Source organism: Stylophora pistillata, chromosome 2 (assembly GCF_964205215.1).
Source record: "Stylophora pistillata chromosome 2, jaStyPist1.2, whole genome shotgun sequence".
Taxonomy (NCBI): Eukaryota; Metazoa; Cnidaria; class Anthozoa; order Scleractinia; family Pocilloporidae; genus Stylophora; species Stylophora pistillata.
In genome coordinates, this window is record NC_142520.1 from 40,770,099 (window position 1) to 40,791,837 (window position 21,739).

Genomic DNA, 21,739 nt, shown 5'->3' on the forward strand with positions numbered 1-21,739 from the left:
ATCTTTACATTATCCGGGTGAGTGATGTGATTCAGTAGTAACAAGATTGTATGTTCTGTAGGGGAAATCCCCCCCTGGAGGGGGGGAATTTGGTCAGACAAGCGCTCAAAAAAATGGATTTGCAACATCGACGGGAAAAGGGCAGTTTCGCAGTTCTATCAATTATACATCTCTTCCAAGAAATTGAAACTATTGTCCCTTGGAGCATTTTTAGCTTCTTGTGTGCTCTCCAGACCTCTCGTGCTTCATATTAATATCGGTATGGACTCGCGACTGACGCATGGACAGATTATTAATCGAATCTTTGTCTCAGTGCGATAAATTTCTTAGGCGGAATTCCCTCTTTGGAGCCATCAAAGTCACGTCTTTGACGTATGAAACAAGTTCGTGGAATTTAATTTTATTAAGCATATTCACGAGCGCATATTCTTTATTGAAATATCTCCCCTTCTCCTAGCATAGTAGGTTCTTGTGTGATAGCTGCCATAAAACCGAGGCACTTTGAAGGCGCTGAATAAAGTTTAAAAAAGTCAAATCAATTAAATTGCGAAGAAATTTCAATTGAATGAAAAATACATTTTTGTGTAAATTTGAACGACAGTCTTTCCTATTTTATGACACAGGTCTCACGCTTGTCACTCATTCTATGACTATTTATTTTTGTCGGACACTTTCTTTACAACTGGTCGTCCATCATTACATTTCTTGTTAAACTATACAGCTTCTATTCTTCCGCATTGAAAAGTTAAATCTTCTTCAAGTATCTGCAATTCAAAAGGGTTGGGAACGGTTCACGATATACTTTTGCAATAATGATGATAACAAAAACATTACTACTAGTTGTTATAAAGCTAATATAATTTTTAATATCATCGTTATTATTATTATTTTTGTAATTATTACTATCATTTTTTTTATTATTATTATCACACTTTTTACACAGTATGACAATTATGATAATAATTATATTACGTTATGAAAAAGACAAAGATAATCATGATGATAATTGGCAATCATATTGATAATGTCATCCCAAAAAAGCCTTATTTGAATAGCCCATTTCCGAATTACCCTTAGCCTCATTTTCAAAACGAGTCCTGCTGCTCATCCTTTCATATGATAATAAGTTTTCATTCACATGCAAATTAAATTCATTTTCACAAGAATCGATTGAGCACCAGGCCTCGTTTTGAAAAAAAGGCCAAGGGTAATTCGGAAATGGGCTATTGAAGGGAAAAAAATTTTGCCATAATTACCTATCTCCACCAACTGTTGCCCCTTTCATTTTCTTTTTTTTCTTCTCTTTCTTCGTAATCACAGCCCTCGTCGCATTCTTCAGTTAATCCGCGACCTTGCCTCTTCTTACTTAGAAAAAAGTTTGCGTCGTTTGAATTGATCTTAACTTCACCTGAAATTAAAATTGAATTTAGTCGGTAGATGAATTATCCATTTGAGAGAAAAGGAAAAGACGTGGACGAGTTTATCGGATGACTATAGAAACTAACACCTGGGGGCACATTTAATCCCGTCCTGTCTTCATAACGCAACATCCTGTTATTTTGTTTTTAACTCTGAAACGCACTTATTTTAAAAGAGATGTAGTTGCTCATTCTATTGTAAACAAAACAGGGACATTTCTACATCGAGTATTAAGGAGTCACATTCTAACTATATGACAGGATATCGTCAACAAATTGCTTTAAGAAGCGGCAATGCTTTCAATCGTGACCAAATATAACCTGGTAAATAGATAAGTGAATAAACAGATATTACAGCAACAAGGTAGCAACAAACAAACAATAGCTAAGTCATCGAAAAGTTTCGGCAATTGTCAACACTGTAACATAACAAAAAATAAAATACGTACTCACGTTTTTCAGTTCTCGATCCCGAAGAATGTTGCTTTGGTGAAGCTAAACAATACATGGTTAGTAACGCCAGCAACAAGGCTACTAAAAGCAGACGTGTTGTAGACATATCTTTTCTCCGGCTTTGATCTATGAGTTTGCCAAGTTTACGATTCTGCTTTCGCCGACTTCGCCAACATTCTGAAGTTCTGAATAAAATGACTCCATTTATATGATGTTTAAATGCTACTAAAATTAACTGTTCAGTTACTTTCACCATAACCGACAATAACATAATAGATATAAATTGCGTCCGTGATAATTCATCAAGGAAGTATCTCTAGCCTCAGCAATTTCTTCAAATACAGTTTGCGCTTCCCTCGTTTCTTCTTCCTGAACTCTTTCTGTTTTATTTGATGGAATATATGATAGTCTTGAAGTAGTTACCATGTGATGAACTGCTGTTTCAATGATGATGCTAGCCGTGTAGATTTTTCTCCCTTACTCTAAATGCAAGAAATGTTGAGAACTTTAACGAAAGGTATATACGAGGCTATAAATGTTATGGTAACTAAGATAATAACAAAGATAATGATGATAACGTTTAAGATAAAAAGCCCAAAAGGAAAAAGTCTAAGAGGAAGATTTAAAGGGGAACGTGTTCCCCAGTAGCTAGGGACGTCTCTTGTCTCTTGTTCTGAAGGGGGTCAAACATGCAAACAACAGCCTGTTAGATTTTTCAGTAGGGTTTAGCACGTTCAATTTTTTGGCATCCAGACTATGAACGCAGAATCGGTATGTAACAATGCACTTTTGTACTGAGAAGTGTAATTGGTTTGCCTTGAGAATTACTGTGTTTTTTTCCGAATTTTATCTAATATTTTTTGTACTCTTGTTAGCTCTCCATGACCTTGCTGAAGGCTTACGAAAGTTGTCACGCAAACGCCTATCATGTGTCATTACTAAACAACAGTGCGGACCAATAGTAACATACAGCCGTATAAATCTAATTTTACCTGAAAAACTTTCTATCCTCTTGAGCTCCCCTTCAAGAGAGTCCTGTGTCTCAAATATATATTGAATTCAGTACATTTAAAGCCATAACTAAGTGGCTTTCGGGGCTAAAATCTACAATCGACATAAAACAAATGATGTCAAAAAACTTGGTATCACCTAGAAATTATGGTTTCCTAAAGTTTAAACGCCTTTTACTCGTGGTGAAGATACGAATTTTATCGACATTATCAGCCATAGAGTTCCGAAGGGGATTAGGCTGCGAGCTCCCCAAAAACCTTCGCCATTTATTACGAAATGCGTATTGCGAAACGGTGTAACATTTTATTCGAACGAAAAAACTTAGAAGCGAACTTCTCCTACATTTCGTTCTTGCGGAGGTGTCTCCCCGGTGACAAGCCCGAGTTTACAATAAAAGCCTGCTTTACTAGCACGCATAATCGACAAAATACAGTGCATATACAACTATATAGAACTGGCAATAGTTTATAATTAGTGAGCGGGGCTTTCTTTTGTTTCTTAGGCAAAGTTCATGTGTATTGTTGACTAACAGTTTTACTTCTGCTTCCATTTTAGACCCCTTGCAGCAAAGGACCCTGTCAAAACAATAGGACTTGCGTACCGCTGTACAAGAAAAATAGCTATGTGTGCGTTTGCGAAAATTAGGCCTCACGGAACAGCGTACGCACGTCAGTTAAGGAAAATTTCAGACATGCGCAGATGACGTCCCTCGTTGTGCTTACTTCTCCCCTCTACGCTTTTAAAACTTTACCGTTGAATATCTTATCAAAACACAAAGTCTCTGGTAGTTTAATACTTAAACCGCGAAGACTGCAACGGAGTTAAGGATTCTACCGTTTTATTTTTTTTCTTTTCATCGACTTAGTGGTAGAAATGCTATTTTTTCGTACTGTTTTGTCTTTCACTACGCGAGGTGTTTATTATTTGGAATTTGGAAACGGACAAGTTCAAGAATTGGCATTGTAGTTTCAAGCGTAACTGAGGTTTGGAGTCCACTGTTGTTCCTATGAAAGTTATTTTCATGTTTTTGACGCGCGCTCGAGATGTCATGGAGGAATAAAATATATCGACTGAGCTGAGTTAAAGCAACTGAAGCGCATGATGCTCGAGGTAAGATTATAAATTAGGTTATCTTGACCCTTTCTTGGGGTGTGTTGGTGGTAATGGGTCAATTGGCTTACATTCAATATCGCCCACCCGAGATCGAGAGTGAACTCCGGTTTATTCGTCAACAGGAACCAAGAGCAGGTTATCAATCACTTCTTGGGTACTCACTGGTACTATTGACGATGTTCGACTGATATCGATGGTTAAATCAATGCTTATTTCTTTTGGGCGCTTTTAATGTGGAGGATCGACCATTACACTGATTCAGTGTTTAAATCTAATTTATTACTGTTATACATTGTACACTAACTGTATGTAACATAACATTGGCTGCATCACTTAGCTTTGCCCTTCCTGTACAAAATGATTCACTTATTATGTACAAGAACACCTATACACAAGTCATGTACTTATCGCATTAAAAGTTACATACTGCTAATGATATGTTGAATTATACATGTGCAACAGTATAATGATATAATCTACATGTAGTTAGGGTAAAGGTAAAGTCTGTTTACAAGCCTAGTGGCCATTAGGCCGGTGCTTAACTCCGGTTTCTGTAGCATGAAGCGGCTAGGAGTATTTCTACTCCCCCCTGGATGGGATGCCAGTACCCATCTATACACCTAGGTGAAGAGAGGCATTGTGAGAGTAAAGTGTCTTGCCTAAGAACACAACACAATGTCCCGGCCGGGGCTCGAACCTGGACCACTCGATCCAGAGTCGAGCGTACCAACTATGAGGCCACCGCGCCTCCACACATGCAGTTAAATATTACATTTATTATGGTCTTAAACTACTGTAGTGAAGTGACAGCATTTCAATGTTTGTTTAATATTCTACTAAGCTACAGTCATGCATAACAATTTAAAATCAGATATATTACAGCTTCATTTACCCACTGTTCATTTTGAATGTAATGTACAATTCATTTAATTCAAGATCCAATACAACATGATTATACATACATGTCTCAGCTTTGGCTCCATGCACTTTACTTATACCCGGTAAAACCAGTTACAATATTGCAAAGCTAACATGCTACAAACACTAAAATATTCAGCTTTGTTTACTTAACTAAAATGGCATATACAACATGCTTTTATCAGGTTAGTTCTAACATGTTGCATTTAAACATTTATTCATTATTGTGTCTCTGTTTGTAAAAAAATGCATTCTTGTTAAGATACATTTACTTCATGCAGTGTGGGTCAGTGAAATTAGTTCTTATGTACAAATCTAAAATCTTTAAAAACTACTGAGCCACCCCCATGACTACTTTATTCTTCATGTGTAGGCAATGGCATAATATGTACAGTCATGTGGGACCTGGAAAGACAAGTAGTTGGAGGTTGGAAGACATTTGGAAGGTTTTGTAGACACAACTGGCATTCTCTTGGTAGATCATAAATTGGTAGCTCCTCTTCATAGTTCCACACATTTAGTGCTGCTAGCTGCATGAGTCTTGGAACTTGTCCATCAGGTGTACTGGTAACTCCCTCAATTACTGTTGGGCTGAATGACCTTTGTCCCTCCAGTGGAGATGTTCCCTTGGCAGAAGCCTTCCAGTGAAGGTTAAGTTTGTGATCATCAGCTTTTATTGACTGAATCATATCTGGTAAGTCATTTGTTTGCTTTCTTTTTTATTCAAGCTCTAGGGTAAACATTCTTTGCTGTAAGTGGCCCGTGTGTGCTATTTTCTCTAATCTTGTTTAAGTTCTTTCTTGCCTCTTGCAAAAGGTCTGTGGTGAGTATTTGGGCATATTCTTTCATTCTTTCTTCATGAACTTCACGTGTAGCTTCTGTGGTCCTGGTGTTGGTTTTTCCACTGTGTAGAATGTTCTCAACAAATGTGATTGAGGCCTGTTTTGATAACTCTGACATGTTATCATCAAGATACAGTTGTGAAAGGTTGAACTGTCTTTCTGCAAGAACATTGTTTACTGGAAGACTGAAAATGTGCTTCGTGTAGAACTCAAACAGGTTTGGAGTGGCTTCTTTACTTATGAGTGAGCTCTGTTGTGATAAAGCCATTTCTTTGATCTCACATAGCCATTGAGGTTCCTTTAATTTCCAAAGAGTGGCCCATTTAATTAATCCAACTCTGTCCTTAGAGACCAACATGAGAATATTATGTCCATGAACACGAAAGGGAGTTCACTGACTTTTCTTTTTGATTCTCAGATCTGAAAGCAATTCCAAGAAGCTTTAAAACCGAATGCCAGAAATGACTTTGGTATCTCTGATCAGCTCCCATTCCAAACAACTTAGAAAAAGTTAACCACTCTGCTCCATGATCTTTGATTACTTTAATTGCTTCTTGTAACATTGACCTCTTCACTTGTTTGTAAAAATGGTCAATAGCTGCAGGGTCTTTCAATGACATCTTTACCTGTTGTGATGTTAAAGGAAAATGTTCTGATGGAGACTTTAAAATTTCACTTAAAGTTTCATGGTGCTTCAAAACAGTTGCTGGCCATAACCATGCTAGGTAACCACTGGAAAAACCAAGTTCTGCATCACTAGCCTGGGATGTATTCAGAGATGGGATGATAAACTTGTCAAGAAATTCAAACAAAAACTTGATTTCAACTTGGATCGTAGGACTTGAGCTCATCTTAATGACATCTTGCCAAATAGTATGATGGCTATCTGATTTTGGCAATCTTTGAAGGAGATGCTCAGCAAGCTGTAAACAAGCTTTTCCATACTTAAGATGCCACTGAAGAGTCTCATAGTAATATGTCCACCTTGTGTCAATGAATGTCTGAGGAAGGGGTGACTCTTTACTAAGAATACCTAGAGAAACATTCATAACTTTGTATTGGCTTGGACGCTCATGATGGAGCCAAGATATTTTATATAGTAATTGTAAAACATGGGGGTTACTCATGTCACCCTTTGCCCCAAACCCAGCCTGGCACATTCTTCTCAGCATGATGTTTAGTACATGTGGGTAGCATCCTACAAAAAACATTTCCTTTCCAAAAATTTTGGTGTTGTTTGCTAAGAGACCATTTACTTTTCCCTTTTGGGTAGAGGCATTGTCCCCAACCAACCCCGAAACATTGGTGATGTCATATTCATTTTTCACAACGTGATAATCTACGTCAGACTGGTGTTTTCCGGACCCGCTTGCTGTAAGGCTGTTTGCCAGGACGTAAGCTCGAGGCTTGCTCTCTATAGGGCACCGGGTGTAAACACCCACTATGTGCCTCTCTTCTCCTCCCTTGAGGGAGTCATCGCTCCAGAGATGAAAATCGTACTTGGAGTTTGAAAAGCGCTTCCATGAAATTAGTTTGTCTGCCTCACCTAAGAGAACATTCCAGTCAGAAAGTGTACTTGGTGAGACAACAAAGTTTGTTGGGGGGCTACAGTCAAACAGAATATTGAAAATCAGATGTAATGCTACAGGTGTGTTTTGATAAGATAACAAAGAGGCATGTTGCATGTATCTGACACAGCCATAAATATCAAAGTTCTTTTGTTGTATCCATTGTTACCATGTGCAAATGTCTCCACAAGGGAATATCCCTTTTTGACAAACTCATTTTTCCCCTGCAATTACTTTTTTAGGTTTGAGGAAGCAGATCTTGTCCCCCTTAGCTTGTGTCCGACTTGTTTTTCTTTTATTTCAGTAGACGTAAGTTTGTTTTGACACTTTTTCGGTTGAATTTGGAGCCTCAACGCGTCCTTTTTCAATTGGATGTTCTTTCCTTTTACAAATACTGAAATTATGGAACGGTCACAATTTAAATTAGTCAAATGTAACTCACGGATTTCACATGATAGAATATGGAAACAAAGAATACAAAGTAAAAATGCCCGACTAGAAAATATAAATCTAGTAAAAAAAATGGTTATCACAATTGTAAGGTTGAATAACCGAAATTATTACTATTACGTTTCCACGGCGGTCCGTGTGCAGATAATTTTGTTCATGTTTGTTGGAACTTCCAACTTAAGCCTTAAAACTTCACTCATAAAACTCTCGATACTGTATGACACTTAAAGATATGCGTGGTTATGATTTGCTGCCCGAAAAACTAACTTGCCTGTACATTTATTACTGACTATGCGGCCATATCGACCACTCTACCTTAACATTCGAGAGGTTTTTTTTTTTCGGCTTCTGTTTGGTAAGATTATTATCGGTTTATGATTGATACCATTTAAAAGTGGTATCAACTACGATCGCGCAAGTTGCAACCGGCGAAATTTCAGAATGGGAATGAAAATCAGTCACCGTAATTGGTGGCTCAGACGATCTGCAGTAGTATTCGTAGACATTTGCAAGTGCTTGCATTTCCATTCCCTTCTGAAAAACACTTGCCTAGACTGCGTCTTAGGGTTTTCACTGTTCCTTTTAGATTGGCGTTTTCGGATCTCAAACCCTTACACTCTCTCTCGAGTCGATCGAGTTTTTCTTCATTTAAAAAGCTGCACACTTGCATTGCAACGCTGCTTTTTTCTATTTATCCGGAATAATTCGCATATTATCTCGGCTTCTCTTTGACTGGTGGCTGATTTTTGCAAGAAAACTGGCTGCCGTGAGCTCTTTTACGTGCCATCAGGTCTCATCGTCGGCGAGTCGGCCGGCGATTTAATTAACAAAAGTCTATAACTTTTGAAGGTGTAGTCTGATCTTCCGGGTGAGTGTAGTCCTGAGAAGGACTGTTGTCGGTGGTAGTGACTGACGTTTCGACAACCTGTGCGGAAGTCATCATCAGAGTCAAGTGAATGATTGTTGTCAGTAGAATGTTCTTATTCCAGTTCGTGTGAAATGATCACTACCACTGACAACAGTCCTTCTCAGGACTACACTCACCCGGACGATCAGACTAAACCTTCACATGTTACCCCCGGGTTCAAACCATTTACTGCAGTCTATAACTTTGATGTAAACAACTCACGGCACGAGCCCGCGTTCTTTTTCTCAAGCAGTGTTACAAAGTAATGTAATCTGCGCATGTCTGAGATTTTCATGGGGTTACGGTTTCCATGGGTGGGGTACCTTTTCGTGAGGCCTAAAAATGGATTTGAGGGGAAAGACTGCGAAACAGGTAAAGGATTTTATGTGTTAGGTTAAAACTTTCCTGTCCTTTCTAACCATTCTATCAGCGTTATATGTTACTTCTTTAACGTAAGCCTGATTTTTTTCAACTTGCTAATTCCTTCGATGAAATCTTGACCCTTGGGTTTGAATTGCATGGGGGTGTTGACATTAATGTTTCATTACAATCCCTTGGTGGTCCATTGGGGCTTTATTTTAAATCAACGAGAATAAAGGAATAATGTTAAAATTCACCCAAAAATCCACTGAGTTAGACTATATACGTTCCTGATGTGTTGATAATTTTTCTACTTTGTTTGTTTGTTTTTTTCTACAGATATCAACGACTGCGAGAAAGAATCGTGTCTAAACGGTGGAACTTGCATTGATCAAGTCAACAGCTTTCGGATGCCCTGGTCAAAAGGACTTTTCTGGCAGGCAATGCGAAATTACGTCAGGTTTGTTACGAGATGGCCTTTAACAATAATTTTATACAGACGCGGAGGATTTAAGATTAAGGACTTGCAGTAATGCTGTGGCTCTTGTTGAACGACATCGAGACAAGAGAGCACGTATTTCTGATATAATTAACGCTTGAAATATGTAATTTTCACTCTTGCGTGAAAATCAAACCCTCAATTGACGAGGAAACGAACAAAAATAACTGCAAAATAAGTGAACAAAAGAATTGCATGCTTTTCATTGTGAAAAATACAGCATCCCTCCCAATCCCCAAAATACATAATTCGATCGAAGGATGAGTCCAAAGTAAGAGATGAAGAACCAGGCGATTGGATGTGGGCTTTATTGGTATCAGACCAAATTTTCACAAAAAGAAAAAAAAGAACAGGAAAACGGTGAAAATTTCAGCACCACGCCATCTTGCTATTTGACCGTATTAAAATAAACGAAAAAGAAGGTAAAAGGCATCTGTGTTACTGCTTGTGACTAGGAGTGCTAAAAGTCAACAGTAAGTACCGTTTCGCATGTTTTTGTCTGGCGGGTTAAATTTCAAGAGACAAGTGACTACACTAGATTCAATTCATTTTAATGCCTAACGAACAACTATATTCTTAGGTATTTCAATCTGATTTGCACTTAGTGTTTAATAGTTTTGGCGCCAGAGCGTTGTCCCAGGGAGTCTGGGGAACAGCCCCTCTTTTTATTTAAAGACGCGACGAATCCAATATTTAAAAGAACGGTCAGCCAGAGATAACGTAAAGATCTAGAAGATGAATGGAATGCCCTACGAATTGTAAGTTCCATTTTAATAAACTCTCAAATTTTATTCCATATTTAAAAAATTCTGTATTTGTTTTTTAGTTTGACTTGCTTCCTCTGGCAACCAGTACGAAAATAAACGGGCCACCATACATCTGTAACCTTCAAAGCTACAGTAACGCTTCAAAACGAAAGCGCGAATCACAATCAATTCTACAATATTGGTGGGCAACGCAATGTTTCTCGGCAACCTTTCACATTTATTGGAGCCTGCTGTCGGAAACAAATCCTAGTGGTTGCTGTGTCACCGCGCCTCCACAAACGGCTGGGCTGCTGCAATCTTCCACACCAGGTGCGACCATAAAGATCACACCTTGACCATCATCAAAAATAGCCAGGACGTGTTTGGAGGATACGCTGATATTCCTTGGGGTAAATATAACTTTCATCTAACTCATTTTCGAGGCTTTCCTGTTACCAACATTGACAAGAGGGGAAGGTAGAACTTTTTTCTACAATTGAAAAAGCTGGCTTTATATCATTTCAAAACTTAAATACTTTTCAAAATGTATACATTAGTAAGAGCATGGTGACTCAGAAAAGCGTCCTCTCCCGAGCGTGGGACAAAGAGAAAATTAAGAATTCCCAAGAAGAGAGACTTTCGGACTCCGCACTTTAGTGATGTTCAACTGAGACACAGAGACTACGATAAGATCACTCGGTTCACATGTAACACGAATCCCGCATAATACCAGAATCAGCAATATAGAAATCCTCTTGTGAGTTAACTGAGAAGGAGGGCTGCATGGGAAAACATTTGGCTGAATGTCATGACGTTCGGACCCTGCTGCTTAAAGTCCGCACGTTCTGACTGGGAACATTTTTGTTTTTGTTTGTTTGCATTTTCTCTAATAACACACCCAGTGTGTGGCTAAGCGGGTCATGTGAAAATTTTTCAGATCAGTTGAATTTATTTCTTCTTTTCCTTCCGCTTGTAACAAAACGCTAATAAACATTTTTTTTTTCTTTTTTTTTACTGGTTATTTTATTCCGAAATTAAGATTCACCATTTGTCACTTGTCTATCAAATTAATAGGTTAACACATGTTGCATTTTCAAATCGAAAACACGTCTCTATAATATGCACGCTCTTGTTGATCAGACTCTACAAGTGGTTCTACCACCACTTCCAATGCGTTTATATTTTCTTTATGGAACAAAGAGGAGCTTCATCCATTTAAGAGCATGGTGCGGCAACCGGCATATACCATTTTTAGCGCTTCTAGTTACGGTCCAACATTCGGATATGGCTGGGACATTTACATATCGGATAATACCAACAGCAACAGCAGTTCATATGCTAATTTTGCCTATGAGTCACCCAAAAGGAGTACAAGATCTAACCACAATCTTGGCCGGTACATATCGCTTCCCACCTGATGACTGGGAGGTGTTTTGTCTTGGTTGAAATAACTTTTCATCCACATTACTGCCATCAGAAACGATTTACCAGACTGGCATTCGATTGGCTATGAGAACTATCCTACAAAGACCCATAACATCCTACTGTGTTACTTTTAATAGAAGTAAAACATTATCTGTTAGTTTCAGTACTTCAATTCTCATTTACTGTCCTATCGGATCATCAAGAAAGCTTCTACTTATGTGCACCGAGAAATTTAGAGTACTACTAGTAACTACAATTCAACTTGCTGAAGGACAAATTAAGGATATGCTTTGCAAATAATAAAATAATTATAGTCAAGCGAGCCTACACCTCGTGTGCCTCTTGTTCCTACTACATTTTGACGTCATCTTTGATTTATTACTAAACAGGAGCAAGACAAAATGGTATCTAATTGTTAATTTGATCACATTTAATTGTAAAATACGTTAAAATGTAGGGAAGATCTTTTGTTGCTCTAAGCAACTCGCACAGCTGATATCACCTATTTCATCTATAATAAATTAATTTTGATTTCACAATGATGGTCACTTTTATTTGTTTTTGTTGCTTTAGACGTGACTAACCTCTTCCACGAATTCACAGGAAAATCTGTTGAAGAGAAAATACAGTCAAGGCACCGTTCATCAACCTATAGCTAGATCAACCCTAATTTTCTGCTAGGAAACTTGCGCAGTGCAAGACTACTTGCAATCTTTTCTCTCTGACTAGCACTGCTAAAGGCCGTCAACTTATTCTTGAGCAAAGTAAAGCTAGTAATGAAGTCATGATTGCAGGCTAGATGGTTTTATCAATGCAAATTTCCTCCTTCTTTCATTACTTGGCGATTCTTCTTTTGATGATAATAATGATAATAATAATAATAATAATAATAATAATAATAATAATAACAATAATAATCACAACTTTATTTAAGGAGGGTAACGTATGACAGTAGAGAGCTTAAGCACCAGACGTTCTTGACAACACGAACGGCAGAGAAGCCGCGTAAGACTGAATCGAGGCCCTCGTTCTTGGTGCGAAATAGGAAGGTTAAGCAGTCGACGTTTTTCAGACACGGACTTCTACCCGTGTTAACATGTCTTTGCTAAAAGATGCTAGAGATATGACCTTAATGAGCAAGGGAATAAGTTTCTTTACCCCACTCTCTTGACAGAATGAATAATTCGTCTTTCATATTTATTAGGCGACTTGAAATTTACCACTTCATAGTTGTGTAAACAATGCGAACAAACGAGCGAGCATGAATTTTTCAGTGCATGATCTGGATGCCTAGAGGACCATTTCTCTTTTTCTAAATTCGTTAACCACAGCGAGATTTGTTATTCTTATGTTTGTAGTCGGTTGCTCAAAACCTAGCAGGCATGCATACGTTATACAATGTGCAGTTACAAAATACAAACGATGCAGAAAGACAATCATCTATCTCATTTTGCACTTTGTTATTGTATCTAAATGTCGCTTAAGTGTCTTAATTCTAAATTATCGCTCAAACTAATTTGTGATAAGCTTAAACCCGGTTTAAAAAAGTCTTAGTTCTGCATTTGATGATTCAAATGGACATGAAATCAAATGACTTAACTCAACCAGACTTGGCGAGAAGATTGTCTGCCATTGTCGAATCCCGTTTAATCTATCGATTCAGCAAAAACAACTTTACGCGCTACGAAAACGTTTTTTAATCACTTAATGAAAAGCAGAAGAGCTTTTTATGGTTTTGAGTCAATAATTTATCTCCTATAAACAAAATAACAGCATATTTTTGTGGCGTCCTACCTTCAACCTGAAAAGTAGCGTTCTGGCGTCTGCGACGTGACCACGCGAACGTCATGACATGCGCAGTATGTACATAGTTCCTCTAATGACTTCCGGTAGGCGTTCGTGACCTCAAGAACGTCTGGTGCGTAAGCTCTCTAGTAATTCCACTGATAAACTTGTAGCCCTCCAGTAGATCAAACAAAGACTTTAAATAAACAAAAGTGCATGAAAATCCTCACCGGCAGGAGGCAAAGCCGAGGAGTTGAACTCGGGGCAACCGAGAACAAATCCAGCGAGAAGAGGACGAAGGACTCGAACCCGGGTCACCGGATTACAAGTCTAGTACCTTAACCACTCGGCCACGCCGCCTCCTTTTCTCGGGTATTGTTTTTTTGGTTTTATTTTGTTTTGTTGTTTTTAATGATTAATTTAGTAATAATTAGTTCTTATTAACCGAGCGAGAAGTCTGTATGGGAGAATCTTGACCGAGGTCGCCAGTACAGACTGAACGCAGTGAGGTCTGTACCAGCGACCCAGATTAGGATTCTCCCATACAGACCGACCTAGCTCGGTTAATAAGATGTTTATTATATGGCTGTCTTTTATGCCAATTTTTTTTATTCTTTGTAACTTTTTTTCTAGACCGGTCTAGATGGCGATCTAGGTTGGAAAATCTAGACCGCTTTCAATGTTGATTTCAGCCAATCAAATTCGTGATCTCGGTAGTTCCTTGTCCTTGTGAGACACAGCCATATAGTAAGACTTCATATTGTCCAATTCGGTTTTGTAATCATGCTGTGATAGACAAATCGGACGATCGCGCAGCGGTTGTCCGATTTTGTTATCACGAGTATGATTAAGGACCAAATTGGACTTTACTCAGTCCTATTACCATTACTAATGGTAGCAATAATAATAACAAAATAGTGATAACTATATCAATGGCAAAAATTGAGGAAATTTTATCGATGATGATGATAGCAATAATTACAGATTCTTAGCGATAACAAGCGCGGTAATTTCGTTTCTTGGCAAAGGTGTAAGTTATTATTAAGTTATTATTATTAATTATGAAATTAATATAGGCTGATAAAAAGGATCGAGCAAGTGATCTACTGAGAGCGCTAGAATTAAATTAATTAGGGGCTAAGAATTTTATCAAACAAAACATTATTTAATTTGTATTCAATTTGAGCGTTTAGGAAGAGATAACAGTAAACAATCATTAACATTATCATTCAGTTTAATTTTTAGTCATCGTGTCACTCTTCAGTAAGCCTAAAATAGTTCTACTACTATTCGAAACAGCTGAAGGTGCGAAAAAGGATGTCGATAGAAGCGGTTTAATCAGGCAGCGCAATGGAAGCTTATGCTTCTCTTGTTTTTCCCCATATACACGTATGCAGTGTTTCAACATACAACAATTTTTACGAATTTTTTTGCGAAGCTATCTAAAATAATGTTGACTGGCTGAATTATGCAGGTGCAATTAGCGTTGTTAAACCGTTTACTGAAGATAATATATGCTTTTTGGTCTCATGGAGACAGGTGCTTAATGAACTTACTTCGAACGCCAAAAACCTAGAAACCGTACTTGCGTCATGTGATTGCATTTCCTTCCAGTCAAATAGCAACAAACATTTTTCAAACAATCTTCTTAAAAGCTTCTTTAGGAAATATTACAACTTTAATACAGCCATTCTGTTAGCGCTTTTATACCGTGTATATAAGTTAATGATTCAGCATCTCGGAGAAAAAAGAAATGGAACTCGGCGCTCAACTGAGACTTGGAAAATGTTTACCCTTACTTGTTTGCTTTTTTAGTTGTCTTCATACTTCGCAAGGTACTGAAAAGTTTATTTTCTGCGATAAATTCGTAATTTGTAATGGCAATAGCGTTTTGAAGAGCTAGATCAATAGCAGTTTCTAAAATCTTCATTAACCTTTTTTTTCCAAGGTCTCAATCGAGATTCCTCAGATAACGCGTTGTTGATGACTGATGGTAGAAGAAGTGTTTTTTTACTTAAATATCAACAACATCAGTTCATTCCTAGTTGAAGACGGCGACGAATGTGGATTTTCCTGTGAAAACAAACCAAAGTGCTTTTCTTACAACTTGGTGGCATGTATTTCCGTGGCCGGAAGAAAGGAGTGTGAGCTACTTCCATCAGACAGGTACAACAATTCAGATAAATTCATGAAAAAAAAAGGGATCTCATCATTAAAGTATTTGGGTAAGTTATCTGGTTCAAAATTATTCATAACTGTTCTTCATGCAGGAGAAATGCCTCCAGGGAAAATAATTGTTTAATGAAGTCCAAAAGTTGCCATCAAACCATGCTGTATTTCGAAACGATACACGCTTAAAATTATATCTTATACATCTTTTCCAAATGGCTAAACTGAGATCATAAGTTTGCTTGCTGCTTAATTAGAGACTAACGTGGTAAAATCATTTGTACATCATATCATTCGAAACGCCTTACAGCTGTACGTTGTTGAATAATTTCGATATCTTATCCTTCTAAACGCTTAGCTAATAATTCCATGATTTGGCTTTTGTTGGGAATACGATGATGTGGCTAAGAAAAACACAGTCACTTCTAAATGATAAGAAATTAGAGAGAAACATTGGGCGAAGGTAAACAAACGTCACAAAAATGAAAATTCGTCAAAAACAATAAATTATTCAGGCTCTCCACTCAGAGCATATCTCGTCTTTTCTCACCTAAGTAAAACATCTAAAACATCTGTGGGACTATTGTTCAACTTTGTTACCTAGAAAATACTATGCAGCCAGGCGCGGCAAATTATGGGGAATTCGAAAAAGACAAAATTTCAATGATGCGTTCTATTTCTTCTTCTAACAAATGCCCTCTGCGGTGAAAGAACTTGAATATTTAATGAAGTAACGAAATTCATGCATGCGTGTTTGTGTGGATATTTTTTTAGGACATATTTAAGTATTTTACGTCTGTCAATTCTTCTGCTTATGTACGCAGGAAAGAAATTACTTGAAAAAGTAGTAATAAAAAGATAAGAAAGGAAAGCCGAAACTTATTGCGAACGTAGCTAATTGTTGTCCAACATAATGTTGCTAACAGTTTATTGACGGCATATATAGTGCATGACAGTCTATTTCTTCCGCCTTTGATCTTCTGAGAAGTACAATGATTGGATATCGATTGAAGGGTAACTCTGCATCCCTTGTAAACATCACTTAAAAGTAAGACCGAGAGAGTTCGTGCTTACTTTTATTTACTTAGCTGAACCGTTCGTTCAGTTAAGATCTAAAGCGCTGGTCTTTGTTAATGTGTTGCTTACATATTGTTTCATCCGTGTTTCCTTCTTAGTCCCCATGCATCAATTGACCTTGCCAAAATGGTGGGACATGCGTGCCACAGTACGATAACGATAGTTATGTATGTGTTTGCGCCCTTGGATTTACGGGGAAAGATTTCCAAATAAGTAAGTTTACCAGAGAAGAACCAGTAACCAGTTACATTTTTTCTTACATTTGCTGTTTAAATGGAACCCGAAGTTTTAGACATGCATACGACACTTTGGTCGAAAAATAGAAAAGAAGAACCTGTTAAGACGCTGCTGTTTTCGATTCTGGCCTTCAGAGAGGTATCAATATTTTGACAACTAGATACTTAAATGTGTTGATCGACTTCTTCTTTGTTGCTATCGATAGTTTTCGAAAAGCGAAAAGCTATGAATAACGTTCAAATTACTAGAAATCACGTTTGCGTGTGATCGTCAATATTTTACTGATCCTTCCAAGATAACAAGACCTTTATCTCCAACAAAACAAAATGATGCTCTCCATGGCGAACCAACTGCATTTGGAAAACAATGACGTCCTCACGGGCTTTTGTTTCTCTTTTTGAACGTCTCAGAGACTTCCTGCACTGTCATCAGCTATGTTACTTTTACCACATAGCTAATAGCAAGATTGAATCTTTTAAGCCTTGTAACGATCACACGAACCCCACAAGAGTTATTTTGTAATATGTCAATTGTTTTAAACCTTTTATATAGATACCGACGACTGCAAGAATGATACATGTCTGTATATAGGAACTTGCATTGATCGAGTCGATGGTTTCGACTGCCGTTGTCCATTCGGATTCGCTGGTCCTCGATGGGAAGATGTATAAGGTAAAGGTTACTTATTAGAGTTAACTAGTTAAAAGATAGCGGGGGAGGGGGGGGGGGTGGGGATAATGTTATGAAAAAGTTGTAGCGGTTTTTGTTGCTGAGGCTATGACAATTTTAGTGCTATTATTTTTCACCTAGAATTGTTAAAATTGATACAACGTTCTGGCTAGTCCTAAAGCTATGGTCAGTCAGCCAGTCCAACAAAGGATTTTTGGTGATTTTGTTAATGTTTTTCAGTTTTACTTTTATTTCGCTCTGTTTTGTCCATCTTTTCTAATGTTCTTGTAAGGCGCTTTCAATGAGCTCATAAAAATAGCGCCACATTCTTTTATTATTAGTTGATGATAATTTCAATTTGATCATTAATTATTACTATTACCTGTAAATTGGCTTTACTTTGGTGTAGCAATCACAAAATTGCAGGATACACGAAATTGCGATCTGCACACTTCACCTCGATCATGACGATCAAGAACCCTATTTGTGTTTAAATGACCATTCATAATCTTCACAAAGTGACCTCGTTTCTGTTTTTTCACAGGCATTTCCATCAATTCTCCAATTTTGTCAAACATCGGAAGCTTTATCGGCAACCTTTTGAATTTCCCGGTACCTGCTGTGGGAAACACTTAAAGATGGCTGTTGTGCCACCGCGCCTTCACGCACGGCTGGGCTGTAAGTACCTTCCACACCAACTGCGACCCTAAACGTCACACCGTGACCATCATCAAAAATGACCAGTACATGTTTGGAGGATATACTAATATTCCTTGGGGTAAATATAACTTTCATAGAACTGAACATCAATACTGTCTTGGAAGGCCAAACCATTTAAGGGAAAAGTCTTGCTTTGATCTCTCTCTGCTTGTTTTTTATGTTTTTTCTTTGGTATATGTTGTTGTGTTTTTGTTTGTCTGTTTGTTTGTTTGTTTGTTTGTCTGTTTGTTTTGATATTTCGGCGAAAACCAGATTATTAACCCTAATATGAAATAAGATATGCTGCACGCATTGCGTTGTTCTTGAACGAATAAAAAAGCGAAACTTGTCAGGGGTTACAAGGAAAACAAAAGCAGAACTTTAATAGTTTTTGTAGATTTGATGGCCACAACTCTTGTCAATTATAATAGAAAGACTACACTTCCCTCGCAATGTAGAGCCTTTTTTCGCGAGACTGTCTAGTTACCAACACCGAGCGGGAGGGGAGGGGGGTAGGGGTATTTGCCAGACTTGCAAAGCTAATTGAATATTAATCCAGAACTTAAATAGTTGATCTAATATCATTTAACGCAGAAAGGATATATGTTTTTCAGTAGTAGATTTCTAATGAGCAGACTGGAAGCAACGCGTTCGAGGGGATGATCTCCAGCCAATTTTTTTCTCTCTCGCTCCTTCTTCCTTTCAAGTTCATAGCATAACTAATTGAAAACATGTTTATGGCAAGAACTCCTGACCGGAACATTATTCACTCAAATGCTTATACAGGTCACCAGTCTCCATAATGTTCACGTTTAAATTCTGACAGTGGTCGTGGCATGTGCTGTTATATTGTTCTTTATGCAATTCCTTCGCTGAAATTGTGATTAAAAGAAAAAAAACACGTTTAATATTTAAATTTATCCAAAACGTTAGAACCTTTATTATTCCTAAACTAGGAAAATTTTACTAGCACATAAATCAGGTTCTGAAATAATAACTGCCAAGTTTTGCAACTTGAAGCACTGTAACGTCGTGTGTACCCAAACAGGCCCTTAATTTCACTGGTATTCACGCTCTTAACGTTCTTTAGATACTTCTCGTACATATGGTATAACTTCTTTCATATTTTCTCTACAGAACAAAGAAGAGCTACATCCATTTAGGAGCATGGTGGTACAGTCTTCATCTGCAATTTACAAATTGCAAGGACCTTACATATGGTCCAACATTTGGAGGTGGCCATGACATTTACATCTCGGGAAAGGCTAATAGCAACAGCGCATCATACGCCAATCTTGTCTTCTGCAAGTCGCCAATAGGAGTACAAGAAACGACCACAGTTTTAGCCGGTACACATTACTTATCACCTGATGACTGGGAGGTATTTTATCTTGTTTAAAATACCTTTTCATCAACATCACTGCCACCCAAACCACTTTACTGGACTGTCATTCAATTAAATAATTTGGATATATCAACAAAGTTGAAGTGGTTAATTGGCCACCTTAACGTTTACAAAAGCTGACGTTTCGAGGGTTAGCCCTTCGTCGAAGCGAATGATTGCAGATTGCCATATGTTTCGCTCCGACAAAGGGCTAACGCTCGAAACGTCATCTTTTGTAATCGTTACGGTGGCCAATTTACCACTTCAACTTTGTTGATATATCCAAATTATTTCGTTACTCCCACCGACGCAGTCCCAAACAGTTTCCTTCGACACTATCAGCTTTTTGTCATTCAATTAGCCGAAGAGAACTACTGTATCTTACCGGGTTACTTTCAGTAAAAGCAACACAGACCCTAACCTTAATCCAAAAACTAAATCTTCGAGAAAATCACCAAGCCGATTGATAGATTAAGGATCTGCTTTCAAATATAAAAATGATAATGCTATTGTTGCAATTATGATATAAATGATAATACTATCAGTAACAATAATACTAGAAAGTATCATGCGATTAACAGCAATGATAATGATGATAATAGTGATAAAAACAATGACGATAATTCCATGTTTTGATAACGATAGCAAAATCGATGATACCAATAGTTACGTTCTTAAGCATGATTTTTTTTTTCAAAGAATGGTGTGTATTAAGTAAAGGCTGATAGTTTCGAAAGAAACTGTTTGGGGCTGCGTCGGTGGGAGTAACGAAATAATTTGGATATATGAACAAAGTTGAAATGGTAAATTGGCCACCGTAACGATTACAAAAGCTGACGTTTCGAGCGTTAGCCCTTCGTCGTAGCGAATAGAGGAATTGTGAGTTGTGTGTGCTTTTAAAGGCAGTAAATGAAGCTACATTATTGGTGGGAACATGGCAACGAGAAAAAATCAAGAAGAAAAGTGGAATAAAAAGCGTTCGTTGATCCCTGTGGGATTTAGACTGCCGGTTTGAAAGATGAGCTTTTGTTCAAGAGTTTTACGGCTTTCCGTGCTACCTAAGTGTAAGGAAAGACCGCAGATTGTCATATGTTGCTTAGAATGATTAGGTAAATTATAATGTCTAGCGACTGGTTTCGATGTGTCCTTGTCATTCCTTTCCACGTCTCAAAGGTGTTCCCGGAATCGGTAACCTAGTCTTCTGCCTGTTTCGCCGATGTATATCTTTTTGCAATAAGTGCAAGTTATGCAATAGAATACATTGGCGGTGGTGCACGTGAAGTGATCGGTGAACTTAATGGATCGTTTAGGTCCCGATATTTTATCAGTGTTGTGAATGAAAGGACACGTTTTGCATCGTGCACGAGCGCACTTAAAAGTGCCTGGTTGGTCATAAGTCTGAAAAGAACTTCTGACCAAAAAATTGCCTATGATTTTGTCGCGTTTGAATGAAATGAGCGGAGGCTGCGAAAAGATAGTGCTTGTCTCTGGATCGTTTTGAAGTAGTTTAAAGTTTTTAAAAATGATGGATTTAACTGAGTGGTTGTGAGGGTGAAACGTGAGAGTGAATGGAATGTGATCGGAGTCTTCCTTATGCGACGTTTGTAGTGCTGAATGTCGATCAATAAGATGGGCGCAGTGGTAACCCGCTTGAACGACAGAAACAGGGTAACCACGTTTATCGAAAAACTGGCACATTGACTCTGATTTGTGGTGGAAATCAGAGTCATCACTGCATAAACGACGAAGTCTTAGAAACTGAGAAAAAGGAATGGAATTCTTAATGTGAGATGGATGCGAAGACGAATATAACAAGTAATTATGCGAGTCTGTTGGTTTGTAATACACACTAGTGCATAAACCGTCACCTTCAATTGAAACTTTGATGGCTAAAAAGGATAAAGAATTGTCAGAAATTTCCCAGGTATATTTCAGATCCGGGTGAAGAGAATTGACTGCGGTTATGAATTGACTGCGGTGTATTAAGTAAGACTTGATGAACAAGAGCT

At 37.9% G+C, this 21,739-nt stretch overlaps 1 protein-coding gene, 1 long non-coding RNA gene and 2 pseudogenes across 2 annotated transcripts; 2 read left to right on the plus strand and 2 right to left on the minus strand.

The window, feature by feature from the left end:
* Positions 1-13,707, plus strand: part of LOC148739503 (uncharacterized) — a 52,702-nt pseudogene extending 38,995 nt beyond the window's left edge.
* On the minus strand, positions 396-2,694 carry LOC148739506 (uncharacterized). Its single transcript, XM_088747352.1, has 3 exons — positions 1,872-2,694; positions 1,257-1,408; positions 396-764 (listed from the first exon to the last, which is right to left on the minus strand). Exons 1-2 carry the CDS (start codon positions 2,140-2,142, stop codon positions 1,257-1,259), a joined length of 423 nt encoding a protein of 140 aa, XP_088603478.1. The 5' UTR covers positions 2,143-2,694; the 3' UTR covers positions 396-764.
* Positions 5,637-8,052, minus strand: LOC148739507 (uncharacterized; annotated as a pseudogene).
* Positions 13,708-13,729: 22 nt separating the features above from the next.
* Positions 13,730-20,716, plus strand: LOC148739508 (uncharacterized). The gene is made up of 6 exons (XR_015996157.1): positions 13,730-13,867; positions 15,444-15,661; positions 16,840-16,954; positions 17,531-17,650; positions 18,192-18,425; positions 19,484-20,716. It is a non-coding gene; the product is annotated as an uncharacterized LOC148739508 (long non-coding RNA).
* Positions 20,717-21,739: the final 1,023 nt, after the last annotated feature.